The sequence below is a fragment of the Anabrus simplex genome, chromosome 3 (assembly GCF_040414725.1).
Source record: "Anabrus simplex isolate iqAnaSimp1 chromosome 3, ASM4041472v1, whole genome shotgun sequence".
NCBI lineage: Eukaryota > Metazoa > Arthropoda > Insecta > Orthoptera > Tettigoniidae > Anabrus > Anabrus simplex.
Genome location: NC_090267.1, coordinates 8,169,751 through 8,189,117, shown reverse-complemented (window position 1 = coordinate 8,189,117; position 19,367 = coordinate 8,169,751). Strand labels below are relative to the sequence as shown.

At 39.8% G+C, this 19,367-nt stretch overlaps 1 protein-coding gene across 1 annotated transcript in view; it reads right to left on the bottom strand.

Annotated features, from left to right (window-relative positions):
- Positions 1-2,225: 2,225 nt before the first annotated feature.
- Positions 2,226-19,367, bottom strand: part of LOC136865920 (uncharacterized) — a 106,427-nt gene continuing 89,285 nt past the window's right edge. Inside the window, exons 3-4 of the mRNA XM_068226547.1 lie at positions 4,885-5,078; positions 2,226-2,311 (exon numbers count right to left, since the gene is read on the bottom strand). Coding sequence (XP_068082648.1) covers positions 2,226-2,311; positions 4,885-5,078 — 280 coding nt within the window. The remainder of the gene's footprint in view (positions 2,312-4,884; positions 5,079-19,367) is intronic.

Below are 19,367 nucleotides of genomic sequence, written 5' to 3'. Positions count from 1 at the left end.
CCCTCTTATTAAGCCTTTTTGGTACGACTCCTACATCCATTATTACAGCCTTATGGTCTCCTATTCCCTCAATTACCTCAGTTTTATCAACAATTTCCCATGGTTTAACCAAGAATACATCTAGTAAGTTATTGAGACGAGTCGGTTCTTGTACTACTTGTGTAAATCCTCCCTCCCAAATTAACTTATTTGCCAGTTTCTGTTCATGGGCTTCACTTGCAGCTCCATTCCATTCAACTTCAGGCAAATTTAGATCTCCCCCGATTATTACCATATCATTATTATTCTTTTTATGACTATAATCTATTATTTTCTCAAAGATGTCCATGTCTCTTTCCTCTCTTCCAGGCCTGTATGTTGCTATAATTCCCACCTCCTTCATATTATCACAAACTAATTTCATCCCTAATATTTCATCCCTTTCATCAGTAAACCATACATGTGAACAATAAGTTTCCTTCACCAGAATAAATACCCCCCTCCCTTTTTATCTCCTCAGTCTCTACGATAGACTGTGTAACCTTCTGGAAATACTTCTCTATTACCCACCCCTTCTTTCAACCACGATTCCACTCCTATCACCACATCAGTCTCATAAGATTCCATCAATGTACCGAATTTTAATTGTTTATTTACCACACTTTGACAGTTTACCAAGAGCAATCTCAGACCCCCTTCCTCCCTAAAACTTGACTGTTGCAATTGGGTAACTTGAAATTCCTTACTGTCCTGAGTTTCTTTTTCTAGTTGACTGAGCCAGCTTGAAGTACAGCTGGCTCTTTCTACTAGTTTTCCTGGTCAGTATTATAACTCAAGGGAGTTGCCTGTTTTACAGTACATATCTTAAGATTAATAAAATCCAGAACAATATTTGCTATCTTTCGTTTACCTGAATTGTTTAGATGGAGGCCATGATTTGTATAACAGTATCTGTCAAAACTGCTGCATTCAATAACATGAGTATTCCGAAAATGTTTTCAAATTTTAACAATGTCTGTATTGACCTTGTCCACTTCAATGTTCACACACGAGTCTCTACTCAAATCATGCCTGTAGGGCACGTTCACTACAAAGACGTTAGTGTGGGTCAGCTTCCCTAGTGTGTGTTTAAGTTGTGATCTTACATTCTTCGCGTCGTCGTGAGCTACGTCGTTCGTCCCACCGATGATAAGCGCTGCATCGCCGCTCCCGAAGTTCCTATTTGCTGCTTCTACGTTTTCCAGGACACTGCTGATAGAAGCTCCTGGATATATTTCTCCGGTTGCTGCTATATTCTCGTCGTTAATCACTCCCGCAATTCTCCTTCCTTGGCTATCACCAAACACAGCTACCTTCGCTGATTTAGGCCTAACTGGGTCTTGAATTTGAATTCTAGGCCTAAATCATAAACTCGGCACGGCAACGGCAGCGGATCGCGATGAATTGGTTTCACGCGCGCGATCACTTTCTTCCAGAATTAAATTATTTAGGGCGTAAACCTATTTCTGATGTTTATTTCCGGATTCTTAGCCGGCCATCCACGAACTACTTGACACCACGTGCTCGAATTTGTTACTGGTACCGGTATAAAACTTGACGAATGGTCAGTCCCAAATTCTAGCGATCGCAGTCTTTCTTTTAATTCTTGATTTTCAACTTTAAGAGTCTCATTGTCCTTTTTTAGAATGTTTATAATTTCTGATGCTCTTTTATATTCCTCATCGACTGTTTTCGGTGCTTCGTCAACGCCGTCGCCAACAACAACATTCCGAACACACTGCTCACAAATCCAGTCAACATTTTCATTAGTTTTTACGTCTCTAGGGCAATTTCCGCACTTATAATGCCACCATCGATCACATGAATCACACAACATTCCATTTTTCACTAATCTTCGACATTTTCTGCACTTTTCGTCACATTTTACGGTTAATTTACTCGGAGGATAAAACACTACTTCGTCATTACCGGGCGCCATTTTGAAAAAATTATTATTATTGGTTTACCTTAATTCTTTCCCCGGTATCTGATTGTTTATTGGGGGATCCGTGTTATCTCTCCTGGTGATTTCTGTGCGTGAAATATTGAATTCGGCAGTAACTTCTGCGAATCCAGGAAAGCTCTTGCTGAGTTGGTGTGGACTTTTATGGCAATTACTTCTCAGTATTTGTGATGCCATTCTGGATTTTTGGCCTATGATTTTATGTATGGAATATTGTATTTAGGAGAAATATCTGCTTGCTCTGTTATGCTCCTGAAGTGTTGTGTTTGTATTGCCGTATTACCCCTTTCCTGGACTCCACTGCCTCGGTGGTGTCGATGGTGGAATTTCCTGCAAGAATACACACACAGAAATATATTACATACACATATACCGTAAGTCAACAGGAATACACATAGGTTAAGTCTACAAACCGTATCGAAGTCGACACAAGACATGGTATAGGCCTACATGATTAGGTTAGGTTAGGTTCAGAATGAAATACTGCTCCATTTGAACTGATTGTCATTATGTCTGAAACTTATCATAGAAACAAGATAAAAACGAACACTTACCCCAGTTAATAATGAAACTCTTGCCATTAGCTTCGTATCACTGCGACTGATACCTTCTTCGTCGTCTTCGTGTTTCAATTGCTCGTAGCAATGTACAAGCATTTCTTGACCTGACGTTTGTAAAGGACGTAACTTTGCTTTCCTTTTTCGAGGAGTTCTTGCAGATTTTTCTTCATTCTTAGACATCCCAATCGAATTCTGTTCGTATAAGTATGGGACGAAATAGGAATAAAATGTAGTGCTCATCATTTCACACAAACTATGTTATTAAATGCATTATCCGAACATGCCACAATTCTACTTACCTGGTATTAGCCAAATAGATTTACAATCCCACAGACAAAGAAAATACGCTTTAAATATTCTCGCAAATGTATCACTAGTGACTTTAACAGCAATGCCGTGGTAACACGCAATTCACGCTAGAACAGTGATTGAACATTGCCAACGAGCCAGATTAACGGTAAATGTAAGACGTCGTATCGGCAAGTTGGGTCCCTAAACTGTATGGTTACCGACACTGAACAAGACCCAACAGCAAGAAAAGTAACTATAAATCAATACCTTAATATTACAGGGGAGAAAGGGTAAGGTTGCACCCTTAGGGTACGTCCTTACACGGGGACGACTTATACATGAAAGTGGACGCTTACTGCAGTGATGGATTGCTTCCCATCTTCTAACACAATGACTGTACCTTAGGGTATATGTTGAAGTGGATAACTACCCCAGCGGGGGATTGCTTTTTTAATACTTCCTTCAAATATTAGCGTATTTATTATTGTGTAAATATGTAGGATTTTATTCTATTACGTACTTGTGAGTGTAGTCATAGATCGAAACACGGTGAGTTACCTTGGCATATATGGCATCTATGTAAGTACGCTGTTTATGATTTACTTCTCTTAATATTATTTTACTGGTGTGTATCGTTAAATTTGAGTTGGTGTATTTATTGTGATCTGAATTGTATCTCGGGATTCGTTTTGTACGGCGTTCAAGCTTCAACTGAGTGTCGCGTGTTACGGCGATGCCATTAGTGTCTCGGTAATCTTGCCTGGCTAATTTGTTTTTCCTTGTATTTGCGAGTGTTTGCTGGATGCATGTGCGGTTACTATCGCTGTCGTTACTGTGCACCTTTCTGTTGTCATTCTCATCTGATCCATTCGTGCATCATTACGTGTGTTTCGGCTTTCTCCTGCCCGTGTTTCGACCTAAATACTACGCAAGCACTAATCATCACTGTTTTTTATGTTATTATTATCATCAAATTTCGCAAATTTTATATTACTTTGGTCCACATATTTAGGGTTAGGATTGTATATTTTCATCATTACTGTGTGTGTTTCAGTATATTATTGTTCTCATTAAATGGGCATCCCTGCATTAAATTTTAAAAAGATAATAATCTAATAATGTAACTTGTAACATAATGGGTTTCATTGAGGGGTTTTGGACAAGCCTAGTGTGAGCGATCTGAATTTCGGGTTCTTATCACTTCTCATTGTTCTCGCTTATCTTATCGTGGCTTGGCAGTTACGTAACTGAACTGTCATTACTGTCTTGGCTTGGATTGCGTCAAGTTCTCGAGTGGCGTCGTGAATATAATAATGAATTGTTTTTTCTTCGTGAGGCGAGATCGTGTGTTTGACTCGGTTGTGTTGATTGTACCGCCTCGTTACCTTCCTTATTTATATCTGTGGTGTTTGGTTGATTACCTAGTCTATGACAGCTTTGTGATTTAAATAGTAAATTTGTTAGAGTTAATATTTTCTGATTTCATAGCGGGCCTGTGCTATACATTTTGGTCTGTATATGTTTTAATTTTATGTGATGAGTTGTGGGACCAACGCTAATGTGGCTATTGCGGGGAATGATTCTCCCACTGGGGATTGTCTGAAGCTCTCTATCCAACACATTTCTTAAATTAAATGTTAATATTTTATTTTAGGTATATTCAAATAACTTATTATTTCATTGGATGGTGCACCAGCATTTCTTAATTTGATGAAAAGGTACCATTTACAATAGAAATATGTTTGTTTACATTTAAATTATTTATTTACTAAAAAGGAAATATACTATTGATTATTCTGTTCGTTTCAATTTCTCCTTATTTATCACAGTTTTCAAGTTTTTAAAATTGAATTTTGAAGTAAATATCATTTACCAAATTTAAGCTTAATTTTAAGTTTTTGAAAATTTGGTGTTTTTTTGGTAAGTACCTCGACATTTCCTTGAGATCCCAGCCTCTTGTTTTTATAGAACATTTCATACAGGAATACGGTCGCACGTTAGTATGTACGACGAGGTGTTTTCGAAGATTCGCCTTATGAGAAAAGTTTTTACCACACTGATCACAAGAGAATTCCTGTTTACTAATCAGATCGACTTGCCTTTCTGCAGAGGGAGAGAATGTGTGCTGATTGAGTACATTCTGAGGTGGTAGAGTTCTCATCAGCTTACCTCCACTTTTCATTACCTTGCAGCTACTATCACATGTGTCTCCTGGACCTCTGATCAGTAAAGAAACGTTCTCAAAGCTAGAATAGAGAAAAACAAAAATGATTAATTTTTCTGAGTAAGGGAACAGAATTAAACACAGAATCCAGAAGCTATTTCAATATAAGCACCAAAACGTTTCTCATCACAATACAAGGCAACTTCGCCACAAACAGTTTAAAAAACCTTACACTATAGTGGATAGACATGTTTGTTTGAGTCATCAGTCCGTAGACTGGTTTGATGCAGCCGTCCATGCCACCCTATAAAGTGCTAAATCTGCGTGTCATATTCATACCTTGGTCTACTCCTACCATTCTTACCACCTACAGTTTCCTCAGAAACCAACTGCACAAGTCCTGGGTGTCTTAAGATGTGTTCTATCATTCTATCTCCTCTTCTCGTCAAATATAACCAAATCGATTTCCTCACGCCAGTTCGATTCAGTATCTCTTCATTCGTGATTTGATCTATCCATCTCACCTTCAGCATTCTTCTGCAACACCACATTTCAAAAGCTCCATGTTTCACTTCCAAACAATGCCACGCTTCACACGAAAGTCTTCAAAAACATCCTTTTAATTCCTATATCAATGTTTGAATTGAGCAAATTTCTTTTCTTAAGAAAGCTCTTCCTTGCTTGTGCTAATCTGCATTTTATGACCTCCTTACTTCTGCCATCGTTAGTTATTTAACTACCCAAGTAACAATATTCATCTACTTCCTTTAAGACTTCATTTCCTAATTTAATATTTCCTGCATCACCTGCCTTTGTTCGACTGCACTCCATTACTTTTGTTTTGGACTTATTTATTTTCATCTTGTACTCCTTACCTAAGACTTCGTCAATTTCCTTTACTGCCTGTTCTATGTAAACATTGAAAACGAGGGGCAGACAAACTGCAGCGTTGCCTCACTCCTTTCTGGATTGCTCCTTCTTTTTCAAAGCCCCCGATTCCTATCACTGCAGACTGATTTTATACAGTTTGTAGATAATTTTTCGTTCTATGTGTCTGATCCCAATCACCTTCAGAATCTTAAATAATAGGTCCAATCAACATTATCGAATGCTTGTCCTTCTTGATTCGATCCGCTAATATCAGACGTAAAGCCAGGATTGCTTTACGTGTTCCTACATTTCTTCTGAGGCCAAACTGATCTTCTCCCAACTCAGCTTCAACTTGTCTTTCCACTAATACGTTTAAAATTTTGCAGGCATGAGATACTAAACTAATGGTGCGATAGTTTTCACACATGTCAGCACGGGCTTTCTTGGGAATAGGTATAACAACATTCTGCCGAAAATCGGATGGGACTTCTGCCGTCTCATACATCTTACACACTAAATAGAATAACCTTGCCATGCTGGTTTCTCCTAAGGCAGTCAGTAATTCAGAGGGAAGACATACGGACGCAAAAGTGAGCTTGTCTTCCGACGAGTGGTCGATACTGTACAAAGCTACGATATTTCACTACAGTGAGTATGAAGTGTGGCTGAAGACAAATACTATTTGAAAATCTGACACTCCATTGTGTACCGAGTTGGCGAGGTAGTAGGTAAATATATAGTCGGATGGTAGCTAATATCAAACATTTATTATCTAGTTTCTTATTCTGCACATTAACAGCTTACTGAGAACACACACTCATAGAACAGGACACATATTTACACAATTACGCACGCTAGCACACTCTTTTTCTCTCTGTTCACTGTACACTGTATTGAAAGAGCGGCCGCACACCTTACAGTTCCTGCGCGTAAAAGCAGTCGTACATACCCATGCAACATAGTCTTTGTTCTTCAAGGCCCCACTTCACACAGCTTTACTGTTTCGCCTTCGCACGCCAATCCGACAGTCACAGCCGTTCGCACACTTCGCATTACTGTACTCAGCTACACATTCCTGTCATGATCGCTGCGAATCACTCACTGCTGAGCTGCAATCTAAGCAGGCTCACGATCATCAGCTCCTTTATATAAGGAGACCGAATGTTCCAGAATGGTCCGGTAGCTGGATAAGTGTAGAAAACTCTCGAAGCAGAAGGCTCCAGATTCGGCACTCTCGTAATTTACTTGCTAAGTTCATGCTACCACCATAAGTGGGAAAGGGGGTCTGGTCATTCATGAATGGTGCGGTCTAAGAGGAAGCGGGCGGACGATAGCAGATGACGGCACGAGCCAGGAGGAAGTTGTCGAAATGGCATGGCGGTCGCTATAACCATTACAATAAATCGCCACACTGGAGAAATAAAGAACGCTTTTGAATAAGGTTCATACTGAGTAATTCTGAAGATTCCCGCCCTTTACACCCAGTAAATAACTTTTAAATTTCCATTAGAATGGTGAACAACTGCGTAGATACCACTACCGCCGGGAGTATCCGTGTACTCTGGCCTTCAACTTCCGGGAAGTCAGAGAATGTCAGAGTTCTCAGATATCATCAACACATTATTTAAACTCAAACACATTACAAACATTTAAGCAGTAAGGACAAGTACGCTCACCGTAAGCAATTTGTACCTCAATAAATGCTTATAAAATTAAATTATATAATTAAATGTATTTATTATGAACCCAACGACCTGTTAATGTAAACAGGATAGTGCGATTTTATTTAACTTTTATAATATTGCGTGTGGCATATATCTCTGGCTTGGCACTGTATTACCAAACAGATTGTGCTCAAATTTGATCACGAAAATGAAGTATGTGAGTATGGTACAAAACAAAGCACTCCACGCACAATCTGACGTCACATTGAGTACAAAATGTCCTTGGTATCCCTTCACAGTTCGCAGCAACACAACGCGCCCTTTTCTGCCTGGGTGGTTCCTATCATTACACTTCACACTTTATATGGCAACTTTTGGTCGACCAAGTGCTTTGGGAACATTTGGCCTGAGAGGTAATAATTCTGAATCCCGTATTTGAACAGTGGCTGGAATATATCAAATCCAAACATTCTGTGCAGAATCCATGGCCCTGATATTTATCCTATATTTGTCAGCACTCTCAACCATTCTGTCAGTTCCCTAAGTACCTGTCATATTGGCCTAGCAGGAATGGGTAGGGCACAGCGTTTACCTTCAGCTGTCCCAGATAACATGGCATGGAACACATATTATTATTATTATTATTATTATTATTAACAAATACAACGCAAATAGGAAATTTCCCGGTGGCAATGACCATTCACAGTTGTGTTACAATAAGGTAAAGATACCATAATTACCAACAACAACAAATAACAGAAACAAGAGGACAACAAGCAATTCCATAGAAAGAATATATTACAAGAAGTACTAATAATTAAACATTCTATATCCAGCATAATCATACACAAATTCAAATTTTCTAAGATTTACTATTTGCACCAGAATTAGTCTTCTTGATATTCCACACAATAAAATGTAACGATTTCCAGGATTTCTTAACTATATTTTCCACTTGCCCTGACCAGTTTAAGTCTTTTCTAATAGTAATACCTATGTACTTATAACTATCATCTTGAACAACACCTACCCCACCCAAGTTCGTAATCCCTCTTTCCTATCATTTTAGCCTTTACTGAAACACAATTTCTTGCTTTCTCCTCCGTGGATTTTATTCGACTTTTAATCGCATCAATAGATCGTTCTCCTGCCCTTATCTCCCAGTATATGATGCAATAATCAGCAAAGACGCGCACTTCCTATTTGATCGAATCAGGCATATCATTCATGAAAAGTGTGAAAACATTGTCGCAATAACGCTACCCTGCGCTACACCAGATGTAACGCTTACTGGAGAATATCGCGTTTCTCCCACGCGCGACCTCTGAGACCTTCCATTGAGGAGTTCTTGTATCCATTTCACCACTCCGATGTCAATATCTGTACGTGATGATTTGTTAAGGAGGATGTCATGTGACACTAGATCGAATGCCTTAGCAAAATAAATTACTACTGCATCAATCCTTGACACATTGTCGAGGTGATCCGGTATATCGTGAAATACGGAACAGAGCAGGAAATTTCCCTAGAACCATGCTCCCCATTAAATGTCATTCCAAAAGAGTCCCATTTCAATTTCAAGTAGTCCACATTTGTTTGCACACGGTCTGTGGTTAATCATGTCGCTATTGTCACCCCCTTTGTGAATAAGAAATACAATGGCCGATTTCTAACCGTCAGTTCAGTGATATATTACAGGTTCTTATTGAGTACAGTAAGATCACTCCACCCCCGAATTTAAGTGCCTCTTTGTAAATAGAATGTGGCCCGAAAGATTATTTTTACTGTAGTTTGGAAAGACCTTTACTCAATAACGAAGCTTTGCGTAGTGCTTATTTAATGCTTCTGCTCTACATATGTTGTCGCCGATAAAACCTCTCTATATAAAGAGAAGGAATTGATTTGTCCTCTCACTTCCATCTTCGTATATATTTAAAAAAGGGTTCCAAGAATTTAGGATATTGTCAAGATATCAAGATATTTCTCTTCATCCACTTTTTTCTGCTGTCAAATGCTTCGCCAAATTTCTATACTTCACTTTAGACGCATCATTATTGTTTCTTTTGTTGATGGCTCTCCTTGTATTACGTTCTAGTTTCCTAATAGTCGCGGTGTAGTATGGTGGATCTGACTTTTTCCTATCCTTTGGGAATTAATTTATTCAGCCCCGTATTTAAAATGGTTTTGAAATTCAAATGTCAACTCTGCAGTCCTTGCTAGAAATGTCGAATGCCACTTCCTTTCTAACCAGAGATTAATGAATTAAATATTCCATCGTATCCCGTAAGTCATCCCCTTGCCCTCCTTTCACCAATTATTATAGCACAACATAAAGTAGTTTTGAAAATATACGGAGTCTCCCTTAGCATAGTACCAAATAGTCTGGGAAATTCCCACATGCCTCGTATTACAAGTTCCCCAAGAGAGATGCACTGAATTACGTCACAAGATACAATATTTGTCCGTTCTGACTGGAAAAACATCTTAAAGTGATCGTTTACACGTGTTTTGGAAAAGTTAGCTGCTTCGTGCGATAGCCCCCCCCCCCCGCAGTGGACCCAGCTCAGTTTACTGACGGTAGATTATGATCCCCTGCAATTATAGTCATTTTCCTTTAGCTTATATTAACACATGTCAATTCTGAAAGCTGAGTGATCGTGTTTAAACCTGATTTTGGTGGGCGTTGAGCTCCAATAATGTCTATGCTTTATTTATTGGGTTCATTATTTACTTCACCCCAATCATATCGCAGTCATCGAGAAACGAAATTATGCTGACCTCTGACCTAACTCAAATGAAAACTGCCCCTCTTTTGGCCCACTGTCCCGTCTAAACGTAAGAAATTTTGGACTGAATATTACTGAATGATATATATCTGATAACAAACTTTTCATTCCCACAATTATTTCAGGGTCACTCGCATCAACAAGGTTTTCGAATTTTTGCGATTTTATTATCAATACTTCCACAGTTTATGTGCAACAAGCTAAGATACTTACCCGATCCGGTATCACACCCTCAGAATATTCTAATGGTGGCCCCGTTGTCGCTGCTTCGAATCTGGTCCTATCGTGGATATTAATTCGACTGCCCGTTGTGCACCGTCATCCGGTTGGGTGGAAAAGGACTGGGTAGCCCTCGAAAAGAGTTCACCTAGTCTCACTACTCCACGCCGGTGGAGGTTAAGTTGACCTCTGCTGAAGTCCCTGTCATCGACCCAACTGTTGCGGTCTAGAAAGAGTGATCCTGAACTTTCCGCCACCCAGTGAAGATCGTCGTTCAACCTTCAAATATTTTTCTATGATACATCTGGTCTCCTTAGTATACCACTAATTACAACATTTGCCCTCGGGAAGTTTTTCTTAATCGACATCACTAGATCATAAATGTCCCTCATTATGTATTCAGACCGTTGCCTTCTCCTACGTGGAGAATTACTGCTTCCTCATTTCCGCCGCATTCGTCCTCTATTTTCCTGTTCAACTGTTCCACTCGAATTCTCGACAGGCACATCACTTTCACTGACCTATTTTCCTGTCCTATACGCCGTACGATAGAATCGCCTATCACCACACAATTTACCGGTTTAATATTCTCCTCAGATAAATAAGTGTCTACATTTCTCAAACACACTTCCTGTAACTTCCTTCGTAGCTCTGTAATTACGAGATTTGCTTCATTTAGTTTGCGCTGAAGTACTTAAACTTTTCCTTTGTCGCTTGTCGGATTCCCATTAATTAAACCCTTGCTACAAGCCATCCTTTCATTATCAATGCAGCCAGTATAAAAAATTAGTCACCATTGGAGCTTATCATCCGCCAAAATCAGGTTTAAACACGATCACTCGTCTTTCAGAATTGGTTTTACTGAACCCTTTCTAGCCTTGTACAGTAGACTATGCCACCACGTAGGTTAAAGCCAAGTATATCCTTGACAACAGATGGGGTAACGCCAATGCCTGTGCAGGATTCGAACGCACACTTCTCCGCACCCGTGATCTTGATTACCGGCATTCTCGAGGTGGATTAGTAGAGTCTGGAAACTTAAAATCTAACTTACAGTCTGAAGGGTGTAGAGGAAAATTCAGGCCGTTCTATGCTAAAGCAAATGAAATTTTCCTAAAATGAGCAAACTAATATTTAATGGCCTTGGTGACAAATAAATGTCATTGAAAGAACTATAACAAAGCCATACATATGTTTACGTAGGTTATTAGGACCACATTTCGGAGCACGTTACCCTCCGAATAAAACACTCACATGCCGAGATGATTTTGAATTCGTTTCAGACAAGTACATCCGCATTACTAATACAGTAAAGTACTGTAATTACAAATGCGACAGCAAACTCTATATTACATTTCCAATGACACTGGGAACAAAGTTAAACAAGAATAATAATTGAAGCTATTTGAGTGGTTAATGGCCACCTACCAGTTACACGAAAGAACGAAACTAAACAAAATGAACGAGTAATTGGGTCCTGGGCCAGAACTTACTGCCAACAAGCAAAGAAAACCACATATATCACCCAAACATAAAACAACAAAATAATGAAACAATACGAAATCAACCAGTGGCTATGTGTAAATTTCTGTCAAGGTCATGGAAAACACCCGGGCGAAATCACGTTGGTTGCCGTTATTCCAACCACTGATCTCCCGTTACGGCAGGTTGCTAAAAAGGAAAACCTAAATACATTATTTAAGAAAAGGGGTTCCTAACTACCACATTCATTAATTAATTACCTGGCCTTACGACCGAACAATCTAATAGAATAAAAAACAAATGATTTAAAACTCGAGACGAGTATTGATCGTATAATACGAATACAGTAAAGGGAGTGCGTCCTTCTCCTATAGCACTGTACCTCCATCAGAGAGCCTCTCATTTAACACTGACAGCTGTAACATAAACGAGCAGTCACGCCCCTTTAGACCTTTAGTCTGGTACCCCATTCAACAGACACTTTTGAGACATCCACTCTAAGGACAACAATAACTCTCAAATCCCAGCTCACAGTAATGTCTCCAGCAAACATTCGGCAGGATATGCAAATCACAACTTGTAATTTTATCATCAAATAGGGACTATCTCGCTATCCAATTCCTGTTGACCAAGTCTCAAGAAATATATACCGGGTTTCATAACCTGAGCACGCCCAAGGGAAAAACTCAGGACACACAGAAATGATCTCTAAAATTTCTCTAAAATTTAGGAGAAAGGAGAAAATCAAAATCAAATGTTCTTCCTTATGGAAATCTCTATCTAAATGGTGGTTCCGGATTCGAATCCCAGCATCCTTCATAGTACACCATACAGCACATCTTCACTAATTTACATTACACAATCGAGTGCATTACTGATCCAACCAACAGGCTTCAAACACATCAATTTACATGCAATTACTATACCATTATGTTCAAACACCTCAATCTTTAAACTAATGCACTCAAGAAATAGATAAAAGTTCCTGTTCTGGAACTTTACAACTAATACACTCCAAAAATTGAAATATATGATGATTGCGAACTAATTATAACAGTTGAGTAATTACAAAGGTCCCTTCATGACTTCTGTTAAATTAAACTAAATTAACTCACTCAAAAGCTTCTTACATTAAATACCTAGCTAGGATAAATATACATCCTAATCGAATTATGAATTACTTACCAGCTGTGCATTCATCATTACTTATAATGGGATTACGTACTTATCTGATTACTGCATTTTGTTTTCCGTTCGAAAAAGGCCGTGGAGAGAGAGTTAGGACTCCATCACTAGTGTTATTACCACGGGAATATCAGGATTCAGAGCTGAGTTGGTGTTACCTGGTTTGAACCTCGTTCTCTACTGCTGAACGCTGTTGCAGAATGTTGGCCACACGTTCACGTGACTTCAAGTCACCACCACACAGTGACATCGTCCCGCACTGGATTTATGCCCCGATATCTGTGTTTCAGCGTGCTTTACAGTTTAAAACTATTCATCTTTCAATAATTAGCTGGCCCACACTAAATGCCTTTCCTCCATATGGTCGGCATTGTAATGATCAGACTATCACTGAGATTAATAATAATAATAATAATTGTTACCGTGTTTTGGTGGTAGTTATGCATGAAAGAAGGTGCTGGGTGGTGAAGGGGTCTCAAGCTACTAAAGTGAAATTAATTTTAAAATTTAACAAGGTTATATTTTCTTTTCAAAATTAGGTAACAACAAATAGAACAGGTACTTAGTAGCCGAAACACGACTGACAAATACATTTACATAGGTACCCCATTTGGGGCTTCAAAAAGTCAGAAACATAATTCTTGAGCCATGAGCCCAACCTTACAATGAACACCATACAACAAAGGGGCCGAAAACCCCCAAACATGCCAGAAACACCGGCTTCCAATTACATCCAAAAGCCTCCTTGAGGCAGAAACACAATTTTCAAAAAGGGCAACTTCCCCTTAAAATACAAGCCTATCATAGGCCACTCCGAACTCCACCTTTAAGCCGTCCTCAAAGGACATATACACAGGGGCAAAATACCCAATCTACTGAGGTCTGTTAAATGACAAGAAAGTTAATACATGACCTCTAAAATCACAATTTGAGAGGAGGCGAACTTGCACTCCTAATACACTTTGTCTTTAAGACCTATTTTGGCTCTAAGGCCACTGATGCAAGGGCTAATCCCATACTACAGAGGTGACTTAAGAAACTACTAACTTACATTACTGAAGAATAGGTTGCGAAAAATAAGTTCACCTCAAACAATGTGAGTGGGAGCTCGAGAGGGTTAACACTCTCTATCCCAGTATGTCGCTTTACAAGAGAATAGAAGAAAAGAGAAGTTACATTTTAGGAAAAGGTTACATAGGGGAACGCTTAGAACCTGCCCCGAAAGTTAAACTGCTGAGCTGGCAAAGAAAAAAATTTATTAATCGGCCATTACCTTATTGTTGACCGCTGCCGAGGAAAGAGGCGCTTCCCGCCTCCTGCTATGTACTTAATACACTGAAAGATGGAACAGAAGTGGCCCGGAGACCCTAAAATCAGCAGTTTAAATACTCTCGCAGAAAGTTCTAGGCGTTAGGGGAAAGAAAACACCCTCCCACAAAGATTTTATTGGGTAGGACCCCGCAACAGATTCAAGTTGGGGAAAAATACACCAGATTGGTCAGAAATTAATTGAAAAAATTCGTGATTGGATACATTCAAAACAAGGGGAAGAAAGGGGTAAATATTGCCAACTTAAACAATGACAGAAAGAAATTTAACAAAGAACAAACTCCTGAAATTAAATTTTCTCCAACAAAATAGTTCTTTGACTCCGCACTAGGGTGCACTATTGTTGATCTTCAGTAGTGTCCTCTAGAAGAGAAAGTTCACACTTCTTAATACAAGCAAGACAAAAGTACGTCGAAAATAACACAGTTCACAAACTCAAAATTTCCCAGGTAGTGACATCTTCTGAGAAATTTGGAAATTAAGACCGTAGATAAAGTTCAGACTTCCTCCAGAAGAGGAGTTTCAACTGGCGCAACTTTTAAATAAACGGTGTGGAGGTGTACCGCCCGGTACAATAATAATAATAATAATAATAATAATAATAATAATAATAATAATAATAATAATAATAACACACCCGTCTCTAAATGTCGAAGGAATTATTCTAAATTCGGGTGCTCTCATACAGATACGTCTGGAACTGTTTCTGAATAATACTATATACATCTAAGCACAGTATTTCTGCGTGTTGTCTCAGTTTATCCCCGCACAAAGATACTGACTTTCACGACGCGTAACGTGGAGATAGCACCATGACACTTCCCGGACTGCACAGGTGCAAGTTTGTCTGCCCTATTTATTAAAACTGGCACACGATGGCTAACCCTAGAAACCTCCCAGGCAGGATATCAATCTATTCCATTGATACCAATAATATCAGTGAGGGAGTGCATTCAGAAATTAGCTAATATGATGATGTTTTGTCGTATGAGGAAACTAATCTGATCGTAAATTTCTTGCAATCACCCAAAGCATAATCCCTGGATTTGAAGAAACCTGGTGACATTTCTGCAGTATACCACGTGGTCCGTGTGCTGCGTTGGGACGCACCCTTTATGTGATACCACAAATGCGTAATTTCCATTAGTTGGAAATGTATAGCACATCACTTCCGGTCATTTTTCTTCTAAATTCTAAAGAAACATACGGTGTCATTTGTTATCGTAATTACGGCGTAAATCGAAGTGCAAATTTAATTTAACTTCACTTTTTCATCCCGCTGGGCTGGCTTTCCATAGAAAATTCCTGAGAGGGGTATTAACTTCTTGCAATTTTCAGCCCCACGGAATTATCACATGGCATGCGTGCAAGACTTGCCTCTTTTGTTTTCGTCGCAAACTTTTCTTCATCTCACTCACTCTATGACATGGAAATTTCCACATCAGTACTCATGCGTCCTGCTCTCGTTTCCACACACACACACACACACACACACACACACACACACACACACACACACACACCTAATACAGAACTTGTTGAATTAAATTGTAAATTATATGCGCGTGGATGAGTATCATGGCTCTGATATCGCACAGTGCATCACGGCAGTTAGAAGCTGTTGTCAATGCTTTTAAAAATTGAAACTCCACTTTCTTTGCTACTTTTGTATACACAGAATACGCTACCGTTCTTCGCCATTAAGTTTTGGGTAGGGAGATAGGAGCACTTGGGCATACAGCTTTTTCAAGCTGTTCCCCTTCCTCCATAGTCACACTGACAGATAAAACAGTAGACCTTGAGAACTAGACAAACTGATGAAATAAAACTTAAAGGGCATTTATGGATAATCCAAAGAATACACAACAATCATTTGAAGCAAGATCGCTGCACACTTTTGTACTTATTTTTGGAAGTCAGTATTTATACAAGGATTTCTTCCTTGGTAGTTCTCAAAGTTCACTCACTGGTGTCTAGAATCCAAACTTTATATCCCAGTGGGATAGGTTTTTCATTGATAAACTCTTCACACCCATGTCTACCACAGTACGTTATCGTACACTAATCATGTCGGCTGGCTGGAAGTGAAGGAGGAATCGGCTCTTCAGCAGGTCGCAGTCCTTCAGATCTTGTCACCAAAATTGAATTCACTGTTATCAGAAACACGATAAACCGGATAATGGTTCTCAAACCTATCCTTCAATAGTTCGAAACTGTCATCCTGGTCTCCCTCTACTTCTCTTACCCTCCATAACAGAGTCCATTATTCTCCTAGGTAACCTATCATCACCCATTCGCTTCACATGACCCCACCACATAAGCCGGTTTATGCGCACAGCTTCATCAAACGAGTTCATTCCAAATTTAGCTTTTAATTCCTCATTCTTAGTACCCTCCTGTCACTGTTCCCATCTGTTTGTACAGCAATCAATCTCGCCACTTTCTTGTCCGTTAATTCTAGCTTTGGCGGGGTGAGTAGCTCAGACGGTTGAGGCGCTGGCCTTCTGACCTCATCTTGGGAGGTACGATCCTGGCTCAGTCTGGCGGTCAGCCTCGTGTCGGTAGATTTACTAGCGCTTAAAAGAACTCACGGGGGACATAATTCCGGCACTTCAAAATCTCCGAAAACATTTGAAGGTGGATATTGGGATTTGGCTCATGAATGGGATATCCTGAGTCCACCCTGCTTTCACTCCCGTAAAGCAAAGGTGGTCTGAAAACAGACTGGTTTAGAGCTTGCTTTGTCCGGGAGCTGATTTCCTTCTTACAGAATACTGTTGAAAACAAGTCATTTACAGAACGAGCCAGAGGTCAGCCATTTGTCACGTACAACTTAAGTCAGCGCCATCATGAATTTAGTTAGCAATGGAGAGACAGTGCGTCAGACGTAACGCTCACGCCACAGCATCACAGCCACGGTAAATTTCAGAAGAGAACTATCAAGGGGTTTCAAGATCAAAATTGGGGTATGACAAGGAGATGGCCTGTCACCAATTTTGTTCAACCGAGGAAAATAAAATGAGAAATCTAAGAATCAATGAGGTGAGCAGTGGAGCCGGGGCTAGAAAGACCCACGATCCCAGCGAACAACTGCGAAGATGCTGCCCTTGCTGTGCAAGTCCTACACGAGAGAGACTGCGTGTGCTTGACGCTGCTGGTGTTGTATACAGTAACAGTACATACTGAGTGTTGTTTGGAGTGAAATACTGAAGTGCTACTTGTCATCAGAGTGGTATGTACAAGAATTTAGCATAATTCCGTACATATAGTAGCCTAAACATATGTTAATTAAAATTATTATAATATGTGCATGTAGTACTGCATGCTTGCCTAAGATCATGAATAATTCATGCAACTTTTACTTTAATCGAATTAAGACCCTGCAAAATAACCTTGTAAAATATTTTGTATTCAGTTTATAAACTCATTCTCATAAAAACCAGAGCACCTTTAAAGAATACAGTACGTATGCACGAGTATGTTCTGAAGAAACCGTGTTGGTTCTCAGGTTCAAGGTCGGCGCACAACACCCACTAGTAAAATGTGCCTGCCGCTCTCGTTGTGGCTATAAACCGAAGGTGAAGGATCAGTGTGACTTGAACAGATGTGCGAAAATTGTACCGTCAAATGAGTTTGAAAGAGGGCGTATTATTGGCTTGAGAGAACGTGATGCGTCCATCCAGGAAATTGCTGCTCGTGTGGGACGAAGTATTCCGGCAGTGCAACGGGTGTGTACAGAATGGTTCACAGAAGGCCGTAGAACACGACGAGATGGGTGTGGTCGTACCACCCAGATCACCCCGGAGAAGAACGACACCTCATCAGAATTGCATTGCAGGATAGATCTGCGTCCTCCTCGCTCTGATTCAACACTGGAACAGTGTAACACATCGTACTCTATCAAGAGTGACGTGTATTACAGTCGGCGTTACCAGCCTACCTTTGACTAATGAGGATAAACATGCTAGACTGCAATGGTGTACGGAACGACAGGAATTGCAGCAGAGAGTATTTTCGGACGAATGCACGCTCGGTGTAGACAAGACAAGTGGGTGCAACCACAAATCACAGTTGGTTTTCATCTACAAGAAGGATATCCTGCGACCCGTAGCCATACACTTTTCTGCACCCCAGATGCCGTATTTCAGCAGGACAAACACGTGCCTTCTTGTTGTCACATGACGTCAGACTGTTACCGGACTTGTGTGGGACGGCGGATGTGACCCAGTGCCAACCACCAATGATGAACTGTGGAACCATTCGCGCCTTATCATGCGTGGAACAAGTTATCAATGCCCATTAAGCACCCCGTGCCTACTAGGTAACACGACACATGATGAACCTAGGTAACTGAAATGCTAATTGTCTCTGCAGAACACAGCCTACTAATGAACATGTCCTGTGAATATGAACTTCCTATCTCCAGTCTTTCAAGGTGTTCTGTTTGTTATGAACATTGGAGTACAAAGTATGGCCTACTTATAAGCAATCATCTATTTGAAGTATAATTTTTTCACTTGCAGGTGTCGGCATATTACGTACACAACGGTTTATTACTGTGTGCTGTACCACAAAGTGGGAAAAGTAAAGGCCTTTCGGTTCACAAATACCCAAGTGGTAAAGACCTAAGACAGAAATGGCTGAAAATCATGTGACCAGATGCCTTTATTCCTAATTGTGTATTCAGAAAAACCTGTGTGTTTAGAACAGACAACGAATAAGTATTTGAAGCCGACAAAGAAAAGAACAGTTCAAGACTGAAACGGTGAAATGCCAATAACAAAATAAAGAAGATGCCTGCTGATTTTGAAGTAAAGATAGAAAAGACAGATGAGT